General features: G+C 42.8%; 2 protein-coding genes across 2 annotated transcripts; both read right to left on the reverse strand.

The window, feature by feature from the left end:
* Positions 1-10315: 10315 nt before the first annotated feature.
* On the reverse strand, positions 10316-13681 carry LOC149274158 (P43 5S RNA-binding protein-like). The gene is made up of 9 exons (XM_089505757.1): positions 13541-13681; positions 13162-13262; positions 12818-12911; positions 12067-12155; positions 11638-11711; positions 11478-11558; positions 11156-11385; positions 11008-11082; positions 10316-10549 (listed from the first exon to the last, which is right to left on the reverse strand). Exons 1-9 carry the CDS (start codon positions 13679-13681, stop codon positions 10316-10318), a joined length of 1119 nt encoding a protein of 372 aa, XP_089361883.1.
* A 2556-nt stretch (positions 13682-16237) lies between these two features.
* LOC149274159 (large ribosomal subunit protein eL19) lies at positions 16238-18246 on the reverse strand. The gene is made up of 5 exons (XM_089505745.1): positions 18141-18246; positions 17933-18055; positions 17447-17567; positions 17010-17120; positions 16238-16416 (listed from the first exon to the last, which is right to left on the reverse strand). Exons 1-5 carry the CDS (start codon positions 18244-18246, stop codon positions 16290-16292), a joined length of 588 nt encoding a protein of 195 aa, XP_089361871.1. The 3' UTR covers positions 16238-16289.
* Between the last annotated feature and the right edge of the window lie 5418 nt (positions 18247-23664).

Genomic DNA, 23664 nt, shown 5'->3' on the forward strand with positions numbered 1-23664 from the left:
ACCTCTTTGTTGGTCAGTCTCCATCGCCTGTTGGATAAAGCAGCCCTGCGGCTAATAAACATTTAACTATACTGTTCCAAGAGGTCAGTGTGCGGGACAAGGCTTCACTACGGTGAGAGGGACAGATCATACCTGTCTTCTCAGCTAACTGAGAGAGTGGTACGTAAGTGGAATAGCCAACCAGTATACATGGTAGAGTCTTTTAAAGGAAAAAAAAGAGCCGATTAGATGGGCTGAAAAAAAGAAATGATGAAAAAGTAGAGGAGATGGGAAGTCCGGGGTGCAGAAATAGACTGTGAGAAGCGGTTGCGCATGAAACTGGGCTCTGAGTTGCACCCACTCTGCTTTCACGGATCATCCCGTCATTATTATAAATATACATATATATAAATAATCTGTGTATTTGTCCGCCTCCGCGTTTAGCCAACAAGCTATGCTGTATGACACGCAAGGGATTAACCCCTGCTGTACAGACACATCCCGCAGCCCGAGGCATCGCTTGCTGTTGAACGGGGTTTGCGTTGAATTGTTTAGTTTGATGATTGCTGTTTAAGCACCGAAAGGGTTGCGAAGTAGTGCGTGTGTACAGTATATATGTATATACCGTATATTTACACATATATATATATACCAGTGTATATACCGTACATGTACATATATATATATACCAGTGTATATACCGTATATGTACATATATATATATATATATATATATATATATACCAGTGTATATACCGTATATGTACATATATATATATATATATATATACCAGTGTATTTATATGTGTGACAGTGCGTTGGCATTAAGGAGAGACACTGCTCTTGGTTGTTATAATGGACAAGGTTCATCTTATTTCCAAATGTTCCTATAAATGTATCGCAAGCAGCGAATTCCAGCCCATTGGCTCTCTTTCCATTCCATGCTTCTCAGCTCGTTTTCAGTACTTCTACCCCATCTTTTTTGCTAATCCCCCCACTGACGCATATCATTGGGGGGGTGGGAGGGGTTCTCCCACTAGACTCTTTGCCCGACTCTGATTCCCGGAGCAGAATTATCATGGGGCCCATAGGCAAGGCACCAGTTCTGGGTCCCTCTCCTTCTCACCCCACATCCTGCTGGACGAGAACCCAGCCTGAAAGCCCCGATTCCCACCCTGGGCCAGAGTCTGCGGCTCACACCGGTACACAGATTCTGCATACCTCCCAACAGTCCCGGATTTCACGGGACAGTGCTGCTTTTCTATACACGCACACACACAGACACACACACAGACACAGACAGACTCACACACACACACTGATCCTACACTCAAGCTTTTTCCTTCCTCTCTCGCCCTGATTTCTGCCTCTCTCGTTCGCTCTGTTGCTCGCATTCATTCCGCTCCATTTCGCAGACTTGTCCTCGGGGCTTGTTCTGCTTTTTAATGCCGTATTTTATCCTGCCCGGGCTTCACTGTATAGCAGCACCAAGTATCTTTACCCCGACCTAGTCTTCCTGTACGGCGTTACCGCGGACTATCACAGCCTCTCTCTCTCCGGCACAATTTATCGAGGATGCTTCCAGTGCTGGGAAGGCTTTGATACTCAATCCGGCTGTAATCTAATGCATGGGATTCACTTTATTTCCCCTAAACAGCAATAAATACCCCAGTAAGGGCAATAATCTGTTATATAACTCTTCCAGTTACTCAAAATTCTGTATCAATAAACTGTTTTATCCCTCGCATTCTCGCCTGTTTCTTTTACATTTAACCCTCTATTCACTAAATAAAAGGATCTGCGAGATTCTCGTACCTGGGAACTTCTCTCTTCTTATGCAGCTTTGTGAGGGGGCGGAGCAAGCTGTGACAAGGGCAGGGCTAGCACCAGAAAGCATTGCATGGGCTGTAAAGGGGGAGTGGGAGGGAGTGGGTGTGGCTAAATGCCACGCCCCTGCCCCAGAGAAAGGCCAGGGTGACCCAAAGACCCGGGGAAGCAGCACTTCACCTGGAGACTCCGGCTCAAACTCGGAAAGTTATTCTTCCCCACTCCATATCACGGCTATATTATAAAGGGCCTGATTGCTGTTGGTTCAGGTAGGCTATGTATACCTCCTAACTGTCCCTCTTTAGTATGTATAGTCCCTCTTTTTGTAGGATCTCAGAATGTTTGGTGGTGTGAGTGTATCAAAGCCCTAAAAAAAGTAATTTGTATAGACACAACAGAAGATGGGATTATTAATTAATCTGTGGCAAAGCCAATATTGTTACAATAAAGATACCAATAGTATCTTCTACATATATACTGAGTGTGAGTGGAGCCCTATTTTGAAATAGTATAAACTATGTCATGGCATAACCATCACATAGAAAGCAGAGCAGTAAAAGGATCCATCATGAAAACAATAAATGTAGAATTAAGGTGTAAGAAAGAGTGAAGAACGGAGATGTCAGTGCAGTTGCGCCATTACCAGGATGGGTGAAAACCGCTTCAGCAGCTCGTGACAGCTCAAGGCAAAGCATGATAGAAAACTGCCCCCCCGCCCCATTAGACAGGCTGCTGGGGGTCAGTAGAATAGCAAATAACCTCCGATCACGTGTTACGGCTCCATGAATAAAAGTAATACGTGGGGGTCCCTATCCTGATTACAAATATCGGCAAATCCCATTTAATAGCTCATTGTGTTCATGCAAGGAATCTTTTTAAGGACGGTGGTCGGCTTGTAGGGTAGGTGAGGGTAGAGCCGGGCAGAATGCATATCAGTGATATTATATATGGGGGGGGGCATCGGTGCAGCATCCACGCCAGCACTGCTGTACTTTTTTTCTTTAAAGATGCCCGTTAAGCGTCATTAGAATTGTAGATTTCGAGCTATGGTATAGTAGGCGATTTGGGTTAATGCACAGAGAGACTTGGTATTGGGAGCCGCCGTCTAGTCTTTGTATCTCATATAAGCTGAGTTATACTCAAACTGATGTCAGAGTCAGGTTCTATCTCTATAATCTGGGAACCGGGATCCCTCTCCGTATTAATCTCCAATAATACGCCCCAGATCATCTCCCAATCTACTAAAACGGACCTTTTATTCTGATGAGATGATGGAAGCCTCATCTCTTCCTCCCCATCATTCTGCGCGGATTGGCTTTACGGGAGGCGTGGGGTTAATGCCGAAGCCCGTAACAGCTGTCAGATATAAATAAAGCAAATGCTTTTATGTCTTTATATACATCCAGCTAGTGCCAATCCTTCTGCTCCATTAACCCCTGCCCTGCTGAGAGAGCAGGAAGGCAGCTGGGGGGGGTGGGGGGGGGTTGTTTCTGCTTGCGAATTTGCAAGCAGAAAATCCTCATTATCTCCCGAGAGAAGTTAGAATGTTTTTTTCTAGACGATTCCTCTGCGTGTTAGAAAAAGCCTTTAAACTTATAATGGACATATATAGGGAAGCGTCTCCAGAATACAGAATCAGGCCGGGAATCAGACTTTTATCATCGCTACGGCGACGACGAGAAAGCCGCTTCACAGAAATAAGAAAAACCGCATTAACATTTTTCCACGTAAACAAATATAAACATTTAGCCGCTTGTACGCTACTAATCACGGGAAGGAGATAGCGGGCCGAGGCAATGAAACGGGAATTAGCAAGAAACTGTAGGGGCCGCCAGACGTTTAGGAGACATTTCTCCTCTGGATGTATGGCGCTTCTTCTATAGGTTTTTCTATGGAGCCTGCCCCCCCCCATAATATAATGATTTCAGGCAGCTGCGTATTAGCCATTTGTCTGAGTTCTTGCTCTGTTATCTGAACTCAATCTACTAGACAAACACCCCAACTCTTTAGTGACCGCGTGGCAAACGATACGATGGCGCACCCAGCTGGACACCAGCTAACGAGCTGGGAAAGAAGCCCCTAGAGTGGCCGGCTTGGTCACAGTTGCGACCCCTGCGACTGCAGTTGCTGCAGGCTGAAGGCGCAGCTGCTGTGCCCCCCCCCAAGAATGAATAGACCTGGGGAACCTGCATCATTTGGTGGCCACCAGTCTGGCCCATGTGTTACTCCCAATCTGGTCTTGGGGCCAAATCTGCCATGGCGGCCTTATTAGAAGAGAAACATGGATTGATCCTTTATAATGTACAGTAAAAGAAGCCCGGTGGATAGTTTTGACCCCATTGCGAATGGTTTGGTTCTATGGTTCTACCTGTAGGCCGGGGGGGGGGTCAGAAAATACGCTCATAGCGTCAGTAAAACATCTCGGCACCTGACTTTCCAACCGATTAACCTTTAAGACACAAGGACTCCTCGTAGTAACTCAGAAATCATACTAATCAAGCAGATATGATACGGCTCTTCTCGGAAGTTCTCAGAGCTTCAAGAAATTCTCATACGATATATTCAAGATGCACGAACGCGTGTATTCAAGCAGAGCGATGAATAATGAAGTATTAGTGAAAACACCGCAAAGCGGAAGATCGGATCCCCGTTAAATGAATGCAGAAGAAGAAAGAGCCAGCTCCGGACGGTATTAAAAACCTTGACTTCTCAGACACCTCCATTAGTGATCCCCGAGAAGCGGCCCTTAATTCAAATAAACCGGAACGGACGGCGATTTCGTTGGCTGCATCTGGGTATCCAAATAAACCAATCCCGTTCCCGGGATCAAAAAATACCCTTATTATAACCCCACCCTAAAACATGACTTTTATTAATATGTTTATTAAAAGGTATCACAAAAAAAAAAATTTTTAAAAACACCAGTGTCACCAGTCCTACTATATAAGGTATCCGTCACAGTAACATAAGCTGTGTAACACTAATATTAGGTCGTACATACTGTTGATGGCTGCAGTCCTAACAACAGAAATAATTCAATTATGACCAGTGACAGAGGCTAATTAAAAACTCAGACAAGTAGCCCCCCTGACATGTTTCGCTCCTCAGAGCTTCATCAGAGGTCTGGGCTAATGGCTTCCAAAATGGAGACTGTTTGGCCTTATATCTCCTTTGTTAGTGACATCACGGATTCGGGGCGGGAACAATCATATCCAATGGTAACCGATGTATTAGATGTGTTGCCAGATCCAGCCAATTGCTTTAAAGGTGACTAAGCATGACATCACCCACATAGTCCAATAGAATTCCATATACATGATGGGCAGTGGTTCTCTCCAATTCCCAAAGGTGAGCAGTCAAAGAAATTGACTGACAGTTATTCTCACCAATCATAGATGTTCCTTTCCACTCAGAACCACTCCTATTACTAGATCTCCTATCCATTGTAATTCTTATTATTCAGATTACACATGGTTCACCAAAGCAAATCGCCAGGCAGCACAGTGGCCCAGTGGCCTACACCATTGTCCTGCAGCACTGGGGTCAAGGGTTCAAATCCCACAAGGGACACCAAAAAACACCAGTGCAAATTTACATCATTTGGCATATTTACTGTACATAGTTATACGCTTCACAATTGAATAATTCCCTTCCCAAATATCCCTATCACAATGTAAGTCTCCATAATATGGTCATACCTCCATATAAAATAAGTAAATCATTATCAGATAATCAGTATTACAAATCAGAGTCCTATTATTTAGGATCTACAAATAGGCTGAGAAGGAGAAACCTTCATTTAAACCTAGAGGACTCAAACTTTTGAGTCTATAGATCCACTTGGCTTCCTCTTTTAATAGTAATCGATCCAGATTCCCTTTTCGTGGACCAAGTTTAAGTTGAGAGATACCCCAAAACCTCAGAGACTCTAGATCTCCACCATGGAAAAAATTAACATGACGGGCCAAAGATGTTTCTTCTTTCCTCCTAATCGTGCCCAGATGTTGGGATATACGTCTACGGAACTCCTGGATGGTTTTCCCTATGTACAATTTATCACAGCTACATTTAGCAGCATATACAATTCCCTTACTTTTACAATTTATGAATTGTCTGACTTCATAATTCCTGCCATCCACGGGATTCCGAAATGTTTTTACAGTAGGTAGATATTTGCAAAAGCTACAGTTCCCACATGAATGTGAACCAACCAGTTGGGATTTCAACCACGTTCCTTTCTCTTTTTTGTACAAGCATGTCTTTAAGGTTTAGGGCCACGTCTATATGTAATCATTGGTCTATTTCCGATTACATCTTTTAGGTCTGGATCAATGGTCAGTAATTTCCAGTGCCTCTTAAAAATCATTGACACCTCAGTAGAGTAACAGTCATAAGTTCCAATGCACCGTATCACTTGTGGGGAACCATTGTCTACCTTGTCTTCATGGAGTGCCCGATCTCTGCTGGTATTTTTTGCCCTTCTAAACGCTTTCTTTAAACAGTTGATGGGGTATCCCTTAGCCATGAATCTAGACTTTAAATTCTCACATTCCTTTTGGAAAGTGGATTCCTCAGAGCAGTTTCTCCGTGCTCTGAGGTATTGTCCTACAGGTATTCCTCTTCGTAGTGGTTCTGGATGACAACTAGTCCAATGGAGCAGATTATTGGTAGAAGTGGGTTTTCTATAGATGTCAGTCTGTATTTTCAGACCGTCATCTATATAGATAGTCATGTCAAGGAAATTGATCTTTCTTGTCTGAACTTCATCCCGATGGTATTATTATTGAGAATATCAACAAAATCCAAAAAAAGTGCAGGATCCCCATCCCAATAAATCTAAATATCGTCAATGTACCGCCCCCAGAATAAAATGTGACTAGTGTAAAATAATAAATCATCATTAAAAACGTGCTCGTGCTCCCACCACCCCAGAAATAAATTAGCATAAGTGGGCGCACATGTGCTCCCCATGGCGGTACCCCTAATCTGGTGATAAAAGGTGGAATCAAACAAGAAAAAATTGTGCGTGAGTACAAACCGTAGTAATGTGAGGACAAAAAAATTATGTTCCCCAAAGATAATACTTCTAGTGTTCAAATAACTCTTCACTGCTTGAATCCCTAAATCGTGCTGGATATTAGTGTACAAAGATTCTACATGGTGGAATCTAGATGGTGGAGATCTAGAGTCTCTGAGGTTTTGGGGTATCTCTCAACTTAAACTTGGTCCACGAAAAGGGAATCTGGATCGATTACTATTAAAAGAGGAAGCCAAGTGGATCTATAGACTCAAAAGTTTGAGTCCTCTAGGTTTAAATGAAGGTTTCTCCTTCTCAGCCTATTTGTAGATCCTAAATAATAGGACTCTGATTTGTAATGCTGATTATCTGATAATGATTTACTTATTTTATATGGAGGTATGACCATATTATGGAGACTTACATTGTGATAGGGATATTTGGGAAGGGAATTATTCAATTGTGAAGTGTATAACTATGTATGGTAAATATGCCAACATGATGTAAATTTGCACTGGTGTTTTTAGGATGTGGTGCCTTGGTGTTTTTTGGTGTCCCTTGTGGGATTTGAACCCTTGACCCCAGTGCTGCAGGGCAACGGTGTAGGCCACTGGGCCACTGTGCTGCCCGGCAATTTGCATTGGTGAACCGTGTGTAATGTGAATAATAAGAATTACAATGGATAGGAGATCTAGTAATAGGAGTGGTTCTGAGTGGAAAGGAACATCTATGATTGGTGAGAATAACTGTCAGTCAATTTCTTTGACTGCTCACCTTTGGGAATTGGAGAGAACCACTGCCCATCATGTATATGGAACTCTATTGGACTATGTGGGTGATGTCATGCTTAGTCACCTTTAAAGCAATTGGCTGGATCTGGCAACACATCTAATACATCGGTTACCATTGGATATGATTGTTCCCGCCCCGAATCCGTGATGTCACTAACAAAGGAGGCCAAACAGTCTCCGTTTTGGAAGCCATTAGCCCAGACCTCTGATGAAGCTCTGAGGAGCGAAACATGTCAGGGGGGCTACTTGTCTGAGTTTTTAATTAGCCTCTGTCACTGGTCGTAATTGAATTATTTCTGTTGTTAGGACTGCAGCCATCAACAGTATGTACGACCTAATATTAGTGTTACACAGCTTATGTTACTGTGACGGATACCTTTTATAGTAGGACTGGTGACACTGGTGTTTTTAAAAATCTTTTTTTTTTGGTTATACCTTTTAATAAACATATTAATAAAAGTCATGTTTTAGGGTGGGGTTATAATAAGGGTATTTTTTTATCCTGGGAACTGGATTGGTTTATTTGTAGTTGTAACTTACCCTTGTCCCCGCTGGGGCATTATTTTGGAATTGTATCTGGGTATCCAAGCGCTGCAACACTTACAACGCCATTCATTTTCTTGTCAATAAAAACCGGGCTCGGATCCCTGAATCTGCAAAGGATGACAAAACCTGACATTTTATTACCTACCCTCTACAAGCTGCAAATGCAATAAATCTGGGGTGAGGTCAACGTGACAGCCATAGAACGTCACAGACACAGGACAGCGCCCTTCTGACCACATATAATGCGGATACTTGGCTACACGCGTCAATAAGCTGAAATAATGTTATTTTCCTCCGGAGACGTCCGAGTAAATAGTGGGAATTTAAAGCAAAGGAGGTAAAGGTGGAAACACCAAGCATAAAGATGGCGCACAAGATGGTAGAGACATGAAGAACGTTATGGGGCAAGGAGAACATTTCACAAAGCAGTCTGGGCACAAACCACAAAGGCTGAGAGAGGGAAAGACGGCAAGAGACAGATGACCAACGCGCCATGCAGACTGCTTCTCCTCTCGGTCCGACAGAGGCGCTCTCATGTTTCTCTACGACCTTCAGCTTCATCTTCTGAGCTGTTGGCTCGAGCTTCACAGCGGCCGTAAAACAGGCACTGTGCCCAGCTAGCAAACTGTGGATGAATAACTGTTTTTATATCATGGGACTACCGTCCATTCCAACTAACACGAGAGAAAAGGTGGAACAAATCTATTTTTTAGCTTTCCCACTGGCTAGCTGAGCTTTGTGGCCCCCCTGCTTTCATGTCGCTATAAAACATGTAAAATCGGTACTCGCCTATGTGCTGTTATTTTATAGAACGTATAAACGCCACCATCAACTTACAAGTAGACACGTCGCTATCTGCCAACACTCGGGCCGGCCAATGGGACAACAGGACGTTAGACATTAAAGAACAATTTGGAAACCAGAGACATCGGCCGCCAACAGAAACAATCTGATAGTTTAAAAATCGGAAACTTTTAAAGAACGGAAAGCCTCGTTTTGAGATGTATTCTCTACGGGTTGATAAGAACCATTCTGCTGCTTAACACCTCCTCGTGAATATTTGGAATCAATGAGTCAGTCGGTGACTAAGACCACTGAGCTGTCTGCTTAGCATTTAATCACCCAGGGACATCAAGCGGATCAATCAGTCTGAAAGGAGAGGAAAACAAGGTTCCCAGCCACGCCGCAGAACAACAAAGGCCGGGACTGGTCTCTCCCTCTTCAGGAACAGCGTGAGGATCATCGCCAACGAGGTAAGCCTGGCGGAGGAACCGCGACGGTATCGGTGAAGAACCTCTACGGCCTCGTTCTAAATTCACATCACCTTTCAGTTAAGGCTGAAGGATACAACTCTTGGCGGACTCCATGGACATGGAATAAGAAAGCAGCGAGGAATATTTACGTACATTATTACAGTTGGGTTTGAGTAAAACCATGAGCAGCAGTAACTTCAAACCTTTTGCCAACTTCATAATATGTTAACAACCCTGTCGAGCATCTCTTGTTAGAAAGGCTAAACTAACCCCGCAGTACATCTCGTTATACCTGTACAATGCAAAATTCATGTTTTGTTCCCCAAAGTCACAAGGATCTGCCATTGATTTATACTTGGCGGCACGGCCCTCACCTCTTAGGAAAAGGATAAAACCCACTAATCATAGCTCCAAATAGCTTGGCTCAAAGTGCTACAAAGAAGCAAAAGATCAGACACAATAAAGCTGATCTTACATAAAATATCTAGCAGTAAAAAAATAAATAAATACCCTCCAGCCAATACCCATAAGGCATTCAATAAATATAATAATGCAAAAAAACAAACTGCAATGGCGCCACCTGGTGGATGATCAGAGACAGGAGCAATTTATTGTAAGATTTTGTTACAACAATAGAACGTTAAACAGATATTCCCAAATCCAGGTCACACCGGTACATCATCCTGTATTACATCACACAGAAAGACAACGGCACTTCAAGTTTCAATGTCTAAATTAAATAAATAGTCAGCCTGCATACTGAAGGCATTAAATCTAGAGGTCAACTTTTTTAAAATAAAAATTAAAAAACCCTGTCTACAGCATAAGTGAAACTAACAAAAAGTTAGCGTACTCGAGTGCAGTTACACTTCCCAATTTAAACTTATACACAAGAAATTCATTCACGCCGCCTTCTCAGTCCGGGCACGGTTTGGGGGAAGCTGGAACAAGCCACTCAGGTTAACCTCTGGCTCAGCAGGATCACGGAGCTGACGCTCATTGAACAGCCTGGAAAGGTTACTCTCCATCAGAGTTTTGAAACGGAATAAGAGCTTCTGGTTGAAGAGGCGGCTCAAGTCCTCCTCCACTACTGGCAAGCGGCGGGGGACTCCTTGCAAGCGCGCTTTTGCAGGCATCTGAAATATAAAAGTTTAATTTTTTTTTGTAGTTCAATTTATAGAAAAGCAGCAGGAGCAAGTCCGGCCATTGCAATACCAAAGACTGATTGATCAAGAAGCCCTTACAAGACTTGTCCAACTTTCCATAGCAGCGCATGCCACCTTATAACTACCCCTAGAAGACCCCAGGCACCCAAAGAGTGAGCCCGACAGACCTATTTGAGCTTTACTTTTGACCCGCATCCTCCAAAAATGGAATACAAGGCTTACATCGGTGGAGTATTACCCGAGTCAGCCCTAGGACCTTACTCTACAGCCACCATCCTCATTATGATGTCATGGTTTACACCCTTAGACTAGTCTGCCTAGGCTAGGACATGCCACGTTCCAACAGGTCACGTGGCCAGTCATTTGTCCAAATTAGTTAGGATCCAAAAAAGGTCTCAAAACAGTCCCTTTAGTCATTGTTGCTGAACCTCAGACACGGTCCGCCCTACCTTCAGCTTCTTCTTCTCAGGGTCATGTGTGGCAAGATGTCGCAGCAAACTTTCCTGGAAGGGAGAGAAGAAAGTAAGCAAACCCCCCTATAGTTTTACGCAACGATCCGTTAGAGTCGTTACATACCCTCATGGCAAAGGCACGATCGCAGCCCGCGTGGTAGCAGCGGTAAGTCTGCAGGCACAGGTGAGTTTTGCGCACATGGTGCGTCAGATTGAAAACCGTTTCAAATGTTTCCTTGCAGTCCTCTCGAGGGCAGGGTAGGTGAACCCGCACCTTCATGTGCTTCGCTTTGTGTCTCCTTAGAGCATTCCGCTTCTTGAAGGACTTCTTGCACATCGCACACTGAAGCTCCACTATAGAGGAACGATAAACGGTCACATTGATTGGACATTTTCCATTAGACGGGGGGGGGGGGGGGGGGGGAAGGGAAATAAGATGCCGTTACGTGGGTGTTTCTTGCGGTGCTCCTGAAGGCCACTCCAAGTAGGAGACACCACGCCACAGCCCTGGAGAGGGCAGGTATATCCTGGAAGATATGCGGGGAAAGTCACTGTAGGAGCCAACAACTCAACGCCGTGCTGAAGCTAAAGCTGCTCTCTACCTACCTCGGTGTTGTCTGCGATGGGCAGAGAGCGCGGCTGAAGATGCCAGTTTCTTCTCACACCCAGGAAGGTCACAGCTGAAGGACAGAGGACACACCTTAACCATTAAAAAAAAAAAAAAAAAAAAAAAAAAAAAAAAAAAAAAACTTTCCCTGGGGTGTCCAACCTGCGGCAGGACTACATGTTTAGTGTATGGTGCGCTACAGCACAATGCATAGAGCAAACCCATGCAGATAGAACAAGGACACTTATTGTATTCCTTCTTGGACACGAAGAATATTAAGTGCCTTATCATGGCAACTCCTGTTACAAAGCGGGTATACCCCCCCACCCCCCTCAATATCTGTCCTTCATATGACCTTCGAGGACATAAGTGCCACCGGACTAGTAATAAAAACGCTCATGAACGCGGTCTCTTCAGATTACACTCACGGAAACAGGAGATCCCCGGTGTGCTGAGCGAGATGGACGCGGAGATCAGGTTTCTTGCGGAACGTTTTCAGACACCCCGGCACAGAACACTGAATAAAAGCATTAAGATAAATTACATAGAGAACAAATTAAATTGACCCCCCCCCCCATGAAAGCAACAGAATCAAAATCAACTGCATCGTTATCGTTTTCTAAGATATTAAGTATCACAGTAATCGGTTTAGCCCCGAATGTTGAGGATGAGATACAGATATTTTCTCTCTACAATAAAATATACACATAATAAATAACTTTATTTGTAGAAATAAATTGGGGGGGGCTGGAAGGACATCACAGCCCTTTTACCATCTCCCTCCAGCACAGTTTATATTTAAATATTTGTCCCCAAAACTCCAATACTCAATTGCCAGAGAATCCTGGTTTTAACCATAATAACGAACACGAGGACTTAAACAGAGACATCGACTGGGGAAATACGGGCGAAGGGGACACAGGGGCGTAATAAAGGATCCTGTAGCCCCCCAAATAAGTCATTACAGAAAACGGTACCCCACCGGCGCATAATTTGAGCAAAATGGTTTGATTCAGAATACAAATAAGTACTAATTTAATATATTTACTGTGACCCAAAAGAGAGGAATCTATACATGGGGCAGCAGGATCAAGAGTTAAACCGCTACATGCTGAAGGTAATGGGAGTTGCAGTCCCACAATAGCCGGGCTCTAAAGTAGAGGGGCCACAGTTCTTTACCTTAAGGGGCCCGCCGTTTCCGTGTTTATACAACACATGCCTCTTCAGGCTCCTCTTGGTTCCAAACGCAGCGCGGCAGCCAGCGGACGGGCAGCTGCGGGAGAGCACAGGGTCAGATATAGTCCCCCCTCTATAGACAGTCCATGATTTTACATCAACGCCAATTTGGACCGATCTCAAGTTACATCGTAGCATAGACAGTATAATCACGTTTACGTGAGGAGGTTAATATTGTTGACTATTTATAGAACATCCTTTTTATGAAAGTAGCAGCAGCGCAGTTTATAACAGTCCTAGAGGTATGAGCAGGAATTTAGACTATCGGACGCGGCAAACCCCCCCACATGTGCTTCTTCAGGCTCGAGTGCTGCTGCAGGTGTCTCAGAAGAGAAGTCCTCCGGAAGAAGGCTTTATCACACCCGGCTTTATCGCATTTCCAGGTCTTCTGTACCAACAAACAAGAGGACAACAAACACATAAGATATGACATGGAAATAGAACAGGCAACCCAAAAATATATATATATAAAAAATACATAAAGTCCCGCATTACATCACGGAGAACCACCTTCCTTAATGTTATAATAGAGATGCAATAAGGCACCGCAAGAGCAGAGTAAGAAATATCGCTCACCGCCCCACCACTCCCTAAACAGCTATGAGAAGCCTTCCTGAGGCCATAAAGTAACACCTGCCGCTGTATGGTAGACCCCCAAGCACCCACCTGCCCAGCGTGGCGGGATACATGATCTCGGAGCCTCCATTCCTTCTTGAATTGGGCCATGCACCCTGCGCTGGGGCATTTCAGAACACACACAACCTTGGGCTTGTTTGGCAGCACCGGCTTTGGCCCCGGGACCTGCATTCTTAATCCACTTCCCCCCACTGTGGAGTCCACCTATTTATAAGCCTTCTACCACTTACACCTGGCACTGATCTTCTCATCCAATTCACCTGGAACTGGTCAGACTGGGTCATGCGTGGATATGAGACAAGTGAACCAAACCTGACCTCAGGCTTAAAACATTTTGTATCTGTAACGGAATCCCAGTAACCAGACTAAAACTGAATTACTCCGCAAAACATTAAGTCGGGCTATGAAGTAAAAAATCTTTAATATGAAATAGGACAATGGAAGAATGAGTTCATATCGCGCAGCTGCGAGGACTTCACCATCAATGGTTCTATTGGGCAGAGCACCTGTCCTCCCCACCTGTGGGATCCTGGGTTGAATAACAATTTATTATTATTATTCTCTTGCTTGTATGGGCAGAAGCTGAGCAGTCGCTGGGGATTTAGCCGTTTCAACTAATTATTAAATGTTGTGTTTCAGGTTCCTGGCTGGTTTTGGTTTCATTTTATGTTTAAACTGGATATGGATCTAAAAATACGGCTCAATCTAATGAAAAACTTGCATTTACTGTAGAACCAATTATTATGCTGTAGACCACATTGCCGACGGGCTGTCTGCTGTAATGTAAAGTCGGTACCAAAATACAATAAAATATAGAATAAAAAATATGCTGAATGATTTGCAATAAATGCAATGCAGCTGTACCCAATATATGGCTCCAGGTGTCACCAATTTAAAGAGGATTTCTGATTGGTCAGTCTCCAGCTTTCCATGTAACAGTTAAGTAACCGTCCAATAGCAGAGCGCCAGATACCCAATTATTTAAGTCTGTGCCATAAACACCTGTATGGTTTCTGGGGCTTTGGTCGCTTCCATGAGATGCCCCGTTATTTTAGTTGTACCGTAGCACCTGATCACCGGCACGCAGGTGAGATACAGCGGTGGACAGTCTGTAAGCCGGTCCTGATAAATTGTACTGTTGTAGGCCGATTGCATGCTTTTTAAAGCTTTTTTTTTTTTACACCTGAGTTACCGTATTCCTCGAAGTCCACAGCCATAAATTACAATTTAGCAATATAGAATCTGCTAGAAGAACGTACTCATTGCTTCAACGTTTAGGGCTCACGTTGGTGGGTAGCACATGGACCCCTCACAGTACATGGGATGCATAGGCTTGCGTTAATGGCTGTTTAAAGAGCCGCCTATGACATCATATGGATTCTTTCGGCCCCCCAAGATAGACTTTTGTGAGTATCCCTTGGAAGTTTTTATTTTTTTTTGATGGCCCTACCACAGTTTAATATGACAGTATGTAAGGAAGGGTTGGGACAATTTAAATATACTGTGGTACTCACTGGGTGGCATTTACAGTGCTGATTAAGCAGTAGAAACATATCACCATATGATGTAGTACATAGGTTATTACATGAGGGGTCATCCGCTTCATATACTCTACATGGCACACGCGCATACACGCTGCTGCTAAAGCCACCCTGGCATCTACCTTCAGATCAGACATTTGCGGTTAGAAGGGACTTGCCATCACACCTGCACTTGGCAGTCAGGACTCTGTTGCAGCATCTGCAAGGAGTCAGTGTGCTCAGATATTTGCCCCTAGGAGGTATTATAATACTTTGCTGAAGCTATACATTTGCAGCATGCAAAGGTTAAGCAAACAGAAGATTCGCTTAATTGCGGACACAAAAATGGCACACATTTTTGCTTTTTCCTTTGTAGCTGTCCTGGGGTTGAGAACTGAAAGAATCAGAAGAAAAATCTCAAGAAACCTCTTTCAAACCCTAGTTTATCTTCGCACATTGACTCCCTCTAATACCGTATTTGTTTTACTAGTAAATATTTACATGTAAACTATTTTCATATTTACTAAAAACTATGATTGAGAAAAATGCAAGTTTTTATTCCCTTTTATTTATCTAGTTATGCACATCTGCCGCCGACATGCCTTACATCCCCCAGACGGTCACGTCATGCTGGTGCTCCGTCACAGAATCGTCTGGTAGCAGCGGAGGTAGTCTGCATGCATTGTGCAGACATTCACCTGTTGCCAGAAAGGAGGATCCAGGTTCCCTGCACCGCTGCGGGGGATCCTCCTCTCTTGCAGCCGGTGGACTTGCACAATTAGCGTAGACAACCTCTGCGGCTGCAGGCAATTCTATGACGGAGCACCAGGTCATGTCACACCAGCGCTCAGCCATAAAAGCCCCGGCAGAAGTGTCTGCGCATCGCTCACCACCTGGCAGGAGGATCCAGTCCCCTACAGCACTTGCAGGGGATCGGGATCTTAGGCTTATAGTCAGATCTCTATTTGAGGTCTGATAAGATGTCCTCGAATATAAGACTAGGTATTTTTCCAGAGCATTTGTTCTGAAAAACAAAAAGCCCTGTCATATGCGAGCAAATACGGTACTTACAACCACACTGAAGTGCAGTTGCATTACAAAAAAATTATATGCCTAAAGAGCCACTTTGGACCTCCCAGAGAGGAATTAAAACACAGACCATACATTCTCTTGCACGTACAAGACAGGCAGAGTGAGTTGAGCACATTTTATTGAGTTTGCACAAGATAGCACTGTATATATACACACAGCCAGGTGGATTATTTTTTGCTGGACTCCTCTTCCTTTGAAAGAGTCTTGATAATCTCCTCTTTCTTGGCCTGAAGTCTCTCTTCCCGGCGTTTCCTTGCTTCCTTGGTCTTGGATCTGCGAGCCTCAGCCTGGTCACTGCAGATAAGGCAAAAGGTTAGATTTCACAGAGATGCATCTTAATCCTTTTTGCAGTTTCATATCGCATTGCAAGGATCTTGGATCGAAGGTTGCCAGTCTCCATTAGAATGAGAGAATTCGGAATTGTGCTAACCAACCAGTTACCACAAAGGGTGGGAGCAAAACTAGTGCACCAGTCACAGTAACAACCACATAGCTTTACACTTAGTATTTCCACAAGCTAGTACTATCTAGCAATCATATGAGATCTCAGCAAATAAATCAATTTAGTGCTAAATAAATCTTTAATCCAGACTATGGGAACCTGAGATAACTACCCCAAAGCCCTCCAGCTTTTATAGACAGTATGATTTTAAATACTAGAAATAGTAAAAATACACATTTCTGCCAGAAAGGCAAAACTGAGTATTACCGCCTAGGTGGTACTGCAGTAAGACCCAATGAACTTTGTCCAACTACTCAAACCATCATATTTCCTTACACTCGGCAGCCTCGTGTTCTAGAATGCTACTGTATTTTTATTCTTCAGTGAATCGCCCTATTCGGGTGTTTCTAATACAAGCACAGCCCCAAATGGGAAAGATACTCACGCCAGGAGCTTCTTGCGTGCTTTGTCTGCCTTCAGCTTGTGGATGTGCTCCATAAGGATACGTTTGTTCTTAAACACATTACCTTTCACCTTCAAGTACAGGCTGTGGTACCTGTGAGGGGAAGAGAAAGTATTAATGAATTTTGATTCCTGGTCGGTTACCAAGCATGACCACAGTTTCTGAATGTCTGCCACACTTTTGTTTCTAATATGTGACAGCGCTGAAGACCAAGTTCTGTTACAGCCGTCTGTTTTACGTTAATGGCCATACAGGGTAAAGCCTCTAGATGTCCATTACAAGAATGCCAATAAGAGGTGCTATTTGCTGCTCTTATTGACAAGCTCCTTAAAAATTGCAGATCTTGTACATTTCATACAACCGCCATCTTTTTTTTTTTTTTTTAAAGTAACTAGATCCAAAAAAATACATGCACTTACATGTGCCTATCAATCTTTTTGGATTCGCGATAACGACGGAGAAGACGGCGCAGAATTCTCATCCTCCTCATCCAGGAAAGTTTCTCTGGCATACGGGCATTGGCAGTACCCTTCCTCTTACCTGGGCAAAAAGGTTATTCAATCAGTAGCAGAACACAAAAGATGCCTTTGTACAAGTAATTAAGGAATCTTACATTTTTAAGGAAACCTACCCACATATAAAATAAACCGGCAAGTTCTATGAGCCATGTCTTTCCTACATCAATTCGATGCTAGCCATATAACAGTTTATATATAATTGCTCTTTAGAAGCTTTGCAGAACTGAGCAGTGAAATAAAAGCGCATATGCTGCCATCTTTAAGGTTTATCATGAAGTTTATACTAGAGTTGGGAATCTATACCTCCCACTTAATAACTACATCTGTAGTTACCAGGATCAGATCAGCAATACTTTGCATCAAATAGTACGTTAGTACAAGTCTTACCAACGCCCATATGTCTTCCCTTTCTGCGTGCAAGGGTGTTCTTGCGGCAGCGGGCACGAGAATGCACAGTCACCGGCTTACGAATGATCAGACCATCCTTAACCAGCTTCCGGATCTGCTGACCTGAAAAGACATAGATGGTAACGGTCAACGTGCCAGGTTCTTAGGAAGCTGAAAACCCACGAGAGCAGGGCACTTAGAGACTTACGTGAGTTGGCATTGGCAATCTCATTGGTCTCGTTGGGATCCAGCCATACCTTCTTCTTGCCACAGCGCAGCACGCTCGAGGCGAGCCTCTTCTGCAGTCTGAGCATGCTGCGAAGCAGATAAAGAACAGAGTTAGTGTTGGAGTAACATGCGCATATCCAGCCAGAAGAGGAGCCATTGTTTCTATCAGCAATAAGGTCTACAAAGCGCAGGGAAGATCAAGTACACCATGGGCCAAAGGAGAAGGGGAATATTACATTTAACAAAGTTAAATATGATAAGTTATGTTACAAAACATAAGGCCGAGTTAAACCCTCTACGATTCCGGTTTCCAGCTGTATCCCATCCCCTGCACGCTAATGTATAGCAGGACAACAGTTAGAACTGCTAATTGGGATAAATTCGAACGTACACTCCGTGTGCCTCAGTCACAACATCTTGCCTAAACGTTAAGGCTTTAAAATACACGAAGATCAAATGTTCCAGCTAAAAAAAATTCTTCAAGGTATCAAATAATTAGAGCTGAAAAGTTCTAGATCTATCAGATGTCACCGGATATTACTGCGATCTTCTGTTAGTCTAACGCCAGCCTCGGTTTACTACACTTCACAACGCTGCCCTAAATCAGCCTGACCTCGGGATAAAAACCTGACCTCGGACATTATGGGGGGCACCGACCAAGACAGTGTAGCGGCCGGCAAGCCTTACTACCCAAGTGTCAGTGCAGAAGATGACACGTTCTGTGTAATGACATCACTGATCATGCAGGTCACCAACAGTAAAGCCACACTAGCCTAGAACCGCAGCAACGAGCATGATGTTTCATTACCTGGGAGATGGCACAAAAGGTGCGTACAATGAAGGAACGCCATGTATTAAGTAACAAAGTGACCGTCCCACACATGTATTCCAAGACATCACACACTGCCGTTATGGATTAGATGATGTCAGACATCTCCCCCATTATAATCACTATATCAGCGCAACCAGTGCTAGACAGCCACATTTCCACCCAAAATTAGATCGAACGTTCTAAACTACCATGGAAATGAGAGGGCATGTAATTTACAAAACACTGATGAGAGATCAGGCAATGCAGAAGTTTCTCCAAGTTTGATTCGCCCCCCCCCCTTACTTCCTTCACTATCCTGAATCACGATAACGTCATATTTCACTTTAAAGCTACACGTCACGCAATACAAGAAACACCACAATTCTAACATTCATCACATCTACCCCGGAATCTGTGATACCAGCTTATAGTATAGAAAGCATATGATCCGGCGATCACTTAACAGGTTAACCACGGTAATTTAATGTCAGGGATCGAAACACTTCCTTCAGCAATCACAAAGCTAGGCATCAGAGATAATCTACCATATTATGCGGTAACGTGGATCAAGGTGCTGTAAATATCCACGAGAGGGGTGAATGGCACCGGCAATGAGACATATGTGTGTGGCGAGTATACACGTATAGAAGCATGTGCGGCCTGTCATAGGCCTTCTTTGTCGGGCCGCGAATCAACTAAACGTATTAGTCAGGCAATTAAACAAAGCTCCCGGGAACGGCCAGCCCTCGATACACCGTGATTGAGACGATCCATAGCACCGGGGAGCTTTAGGCGAGCCCCGTATCAGTAATATTTCACACTTGCACCCGGGCTCCCCAGCTCCTCACCTCATGGCGGCTGCTCTGCTTCAGCTCGGAAAGGAAAGGAAGACGGTCAGCCCCTACCATTATTAGGAGGGGGTGATCCCACTGCAACTCACGGGATGAAACAAATCCAGCAAGGTAACGAATAATCGCGAGTTCAGCACAGTGCGTTCGCGCCACATTAATTTGAGAAAATGATTTGAAAATCAGAGGGAAATTAAGTAAGAGTATGGCTAAATTGGAACGTTTGGTGCAAATATGATTCCCCTCTGTAATGGAGTGGTTTGGTCTGACCAGGTTGCGCATGCGCAGTTAATTGGCTGCTGCGCTCATACCATGTGGGAGGCGCTGAGTTTACAGCAAAATGGCGGCCGGGTCGGGAGCTGGGGATTTTTTTGTAATATGAATCGGGCGTGGCTAATTTAAACTTAACAAAAAAGTTTATTTCAAACTTAATTAGGTTTTAGAATCGTTCGGAAGTTTTATCCTCCCTCTCTTCGCACTCAATTTCGCCAGCTTTATCTATTCTGTGTGCTTTGCGACGCCACAGAGTTCTTATATTGCTGTGGGACAGAGGCCAATTTACGTTTTATTTACTAGCTGGGCCTTGAATAAACCCGCAACCAGAAGAGGCTGAATATATAAACATTATTTGTTTAAAGAGTTTTGGGTAGAAAGGGGTGTAAATTAAATCAATGGAGTGTAAAGCTAAAAAAAAAATACCTCAAAAAGCATCAATACTTACAGAGCTGCACCCCCAAAAAAAAAGAAACTTAAGGTCTATAGAAGTGCGTAGGGCCTTATTCACTATATGGGAACACGCGTGATAACAACATGATACTAACACGCGAGGCAGGCTGCAAGCTTATTATGAATTTAAGTTGCAGGATTTGTGCCTTTACAGATTTTAGCGTCACTAGATGTCTTTACCAAAACTACCAATAACTTTGCTTTTCAAACTTAGTCATTTTTTGGAAATATTTAGTTTATAAATATGAGACTGGTGTACATCAGGGTAGAAAAGGTGGTAATGCTAGGGTATCTAATAAGGATAATCCTCACTCTAGTCTTACAAAAGTAGGACCAAAAACCCACTTAATCAGCAATGTCACAAGTTACTGTTATGATGTCATCGCTGTTCTTTTTGACATCATTTTGACAATAAAGTGATTACGCTATGGAGCTTTATGTTCCCGTTTTATGGACCTGAGTCCATAAATGAGATTGAAGATGGTATTTCCCTAGATAGTACCATGATATAGAATATGGTGACAGATAAGAACCATTCAGCCGTCACTCTCGGGAATTCATTCTTGAATCGTTGCTGAACTAACTTCAAATGAAGACAAAATAATTTTTAACAGTTTGGTGGTACTGTGTGTGAATTTAATATCCATGTAGACGTTTCTTTATATAAAACCTTTATTATTAACCTAATAACAGGATCAATACATTGTGTACATCGCTAGAAAAAATAAACAAATATACTTACAATATGTTACTTAAGTTGTTTACTTAAATGTTTTGTGCTTTTGTAAGCAGTGCTCTATTTATTTGTTATAGTTTGTTATAGCCCATACAATATATTTATATATATACATATACATGTGTAAAAATTGGCATTTTATAATTGCTCTTATTCAGCTTCCATAAGTCAAATACAGTTTACACAACTGAAAGCCCTTCCATTTATTTCTTTAATTCATTAGCTTCCTTATTCTTTTTTTCCTTTTGCTTTTCACCTGGGCCTGTGTGTCGCTATTGTGTTTTCTTAAGTTGCGCAATAGGTAAAAGTCTCCTTCTTCTAGACTTATAAGACGTTCCCACGCCTCTCGCACCCATGTTTTACATAAGATCTCACCCCCAAACTGGATTAAGAGTATCTGACAATAGGGGAGCTCTTAGGGAGAAAAAAAATTCCTCTTAACGGGAAGTAAAGATGACCGCTCCCATGGAATACTCATAAACTCACGTATTACCTATTTTAATCTGTGAACAACGTTACCCAACTTGTTAAGTGGCAAAAAAGGGCCATGTTTGCTTTAGAGGGTGAGGTTAAAGGTATGGCCAGGGCTTCACTGAGGCTTGTCATGTGACTTTATGGCTGTGTGAGCGTTGTGTTACACAGTAAGAAATGTAGAATACAAAATATTTTCCATTTCTGCCGTTTTTATATACGCATCATTGTGACTTTTAGGGCTCTAGAACTCTATGATAGACTCATACCCATACTGAGGATTTCTCTGGGTTTTACTTGAAGTCTCCAGGTGAAGTCCTGCTTCCCCGGGTCTCCAGGGCAGTTTCTTCTTTCTCTGGGCAGAGGAGTAGCTTTTGGCCTCCCCCATCTCCTTCATACTGCCCTGACTCTTAGGGCTTTTTGTGGCTAGCCTCAGGCCTTCACAAAGCCACAGGAGATCTCCAGGTAGCCTACCCTGGGACGTTCCCAGCTATGGTTAGTTCCGACACACATTTAGAGTTCTTGGAAAATGGAGGAAGGATAGGCAAAATGATTTGGGACTTTGGAGAAGGGCTGAATTAACAGCGGAGCACATGGGGGAACAAAAGAAGAAATAATAGAACAGATGAAAAATCTACAAAAGGCAGAAATCAGAGAAAAAGGAAAAAGGGTTTGCCGAAGGCAGAAAATCCAGAGAAGGGGGCCTTCCTCCTTAATTGCTCCAGGGTCCAAAGCTCCCTAATTTAGCCTTGCTTGGGAATTATGCTTATTTAGTGTATAAAACTGTAACGTTTATGCTTTCAGAAAAGAGACAACACGTGAGCAAAAGCTCTCCGACTATCATTGTTTCCCCACTCAAGTTGGTGGGTGTGGGTTATATAAATAAATATACAATCAGAATAATTCACCTTGGGAAAGTTTTTTTTATTTTTGAAATAATTGCTCTACAGGCTGTAGTATTTAATAACATTTAGTCTCTTATATAATAATAATAATAATGATCTAACATTTTGTACATAATATAGTTATGTAAAATGACATTTGATATAATAATATTTCCATTACTTTTAAAAACATAAAGCAAGTATGTACATATATAAGTATTTGGCTACTAGAGATGAAACATCTACGTTTTATTGCTAAACAACCAAGCACACAATAGTTAAAAGGAATCAAGAACTAAAATATACATTTTGTTTATAAAGGAAGAAAACATTGACAGATATATATATGCAAGGTTTTTCGTACATAACAAAAATAAATTTCTAAGACGCAAACTTTTAAATAGTAGTATACATTGTTTTTGAAAGAAAAGCATATTTTGTCCATTAAAACAACATGAAATGGATCAGAAATACAGTGCAGATGGTATTAATGTTGTAAATGACTATTCGAGCTGGAAACGTATGATTTTTAATGAAATAACTTCATAGGTGCCCTTTATCACTCATCACTCCAACGGCGCTTTGTGTTCGCTAATCCAAGTTTAAAAGGCTATTTGATCGTTAGAAAACCCTTTTGCAATTATGTTACAGCTAGAAATGTCATTGTTTTCCTAGAAAACAGCTAGGTGACCCCAAACCTTTGAACGGTAGTGTACATTAACCAATGTAATAATGCTGCTGTCTATGGAAAGCGGGGGAAGCAATTTTCCTTCACACAATCTACTTCCTCTTTTGTCTTGCTCAGAAAGTACAAAGAAATTCACAAACAGCGTATCAATCATTGTATGCATATATGTGTAAAATTTGCAACATTATTTGTTCATATTGGCAGTGTTGTTCCTAAAGGGTGACTAAGGCCGTTTGTCTGTTTTTGGAACCCCAAAGTCTTGAAGAACATAAACATGGGTGATATAGGCAGGAAAGCATACCTGGGAGCTTCCCAGGATAGGTCACCCCGAGCTCTCCCT

This window comes from Sceloporus occidentalis, unplaced genomic scaffold (assembly GCF_023333645.1).
Source record: "Sceloporus occidentalis isolate IW3139 unplaced genomic scaffold, rSceOcc1.0.p SCAF_345, whole genome shotgun sequence".
Classification (NCBI taxonomy): Eukaryota; Metazoa; Chordata; class Lepidosauria; order Squamata; family Phrynosomatidae; genus Sceloporus; species Sceloporus occidentalis.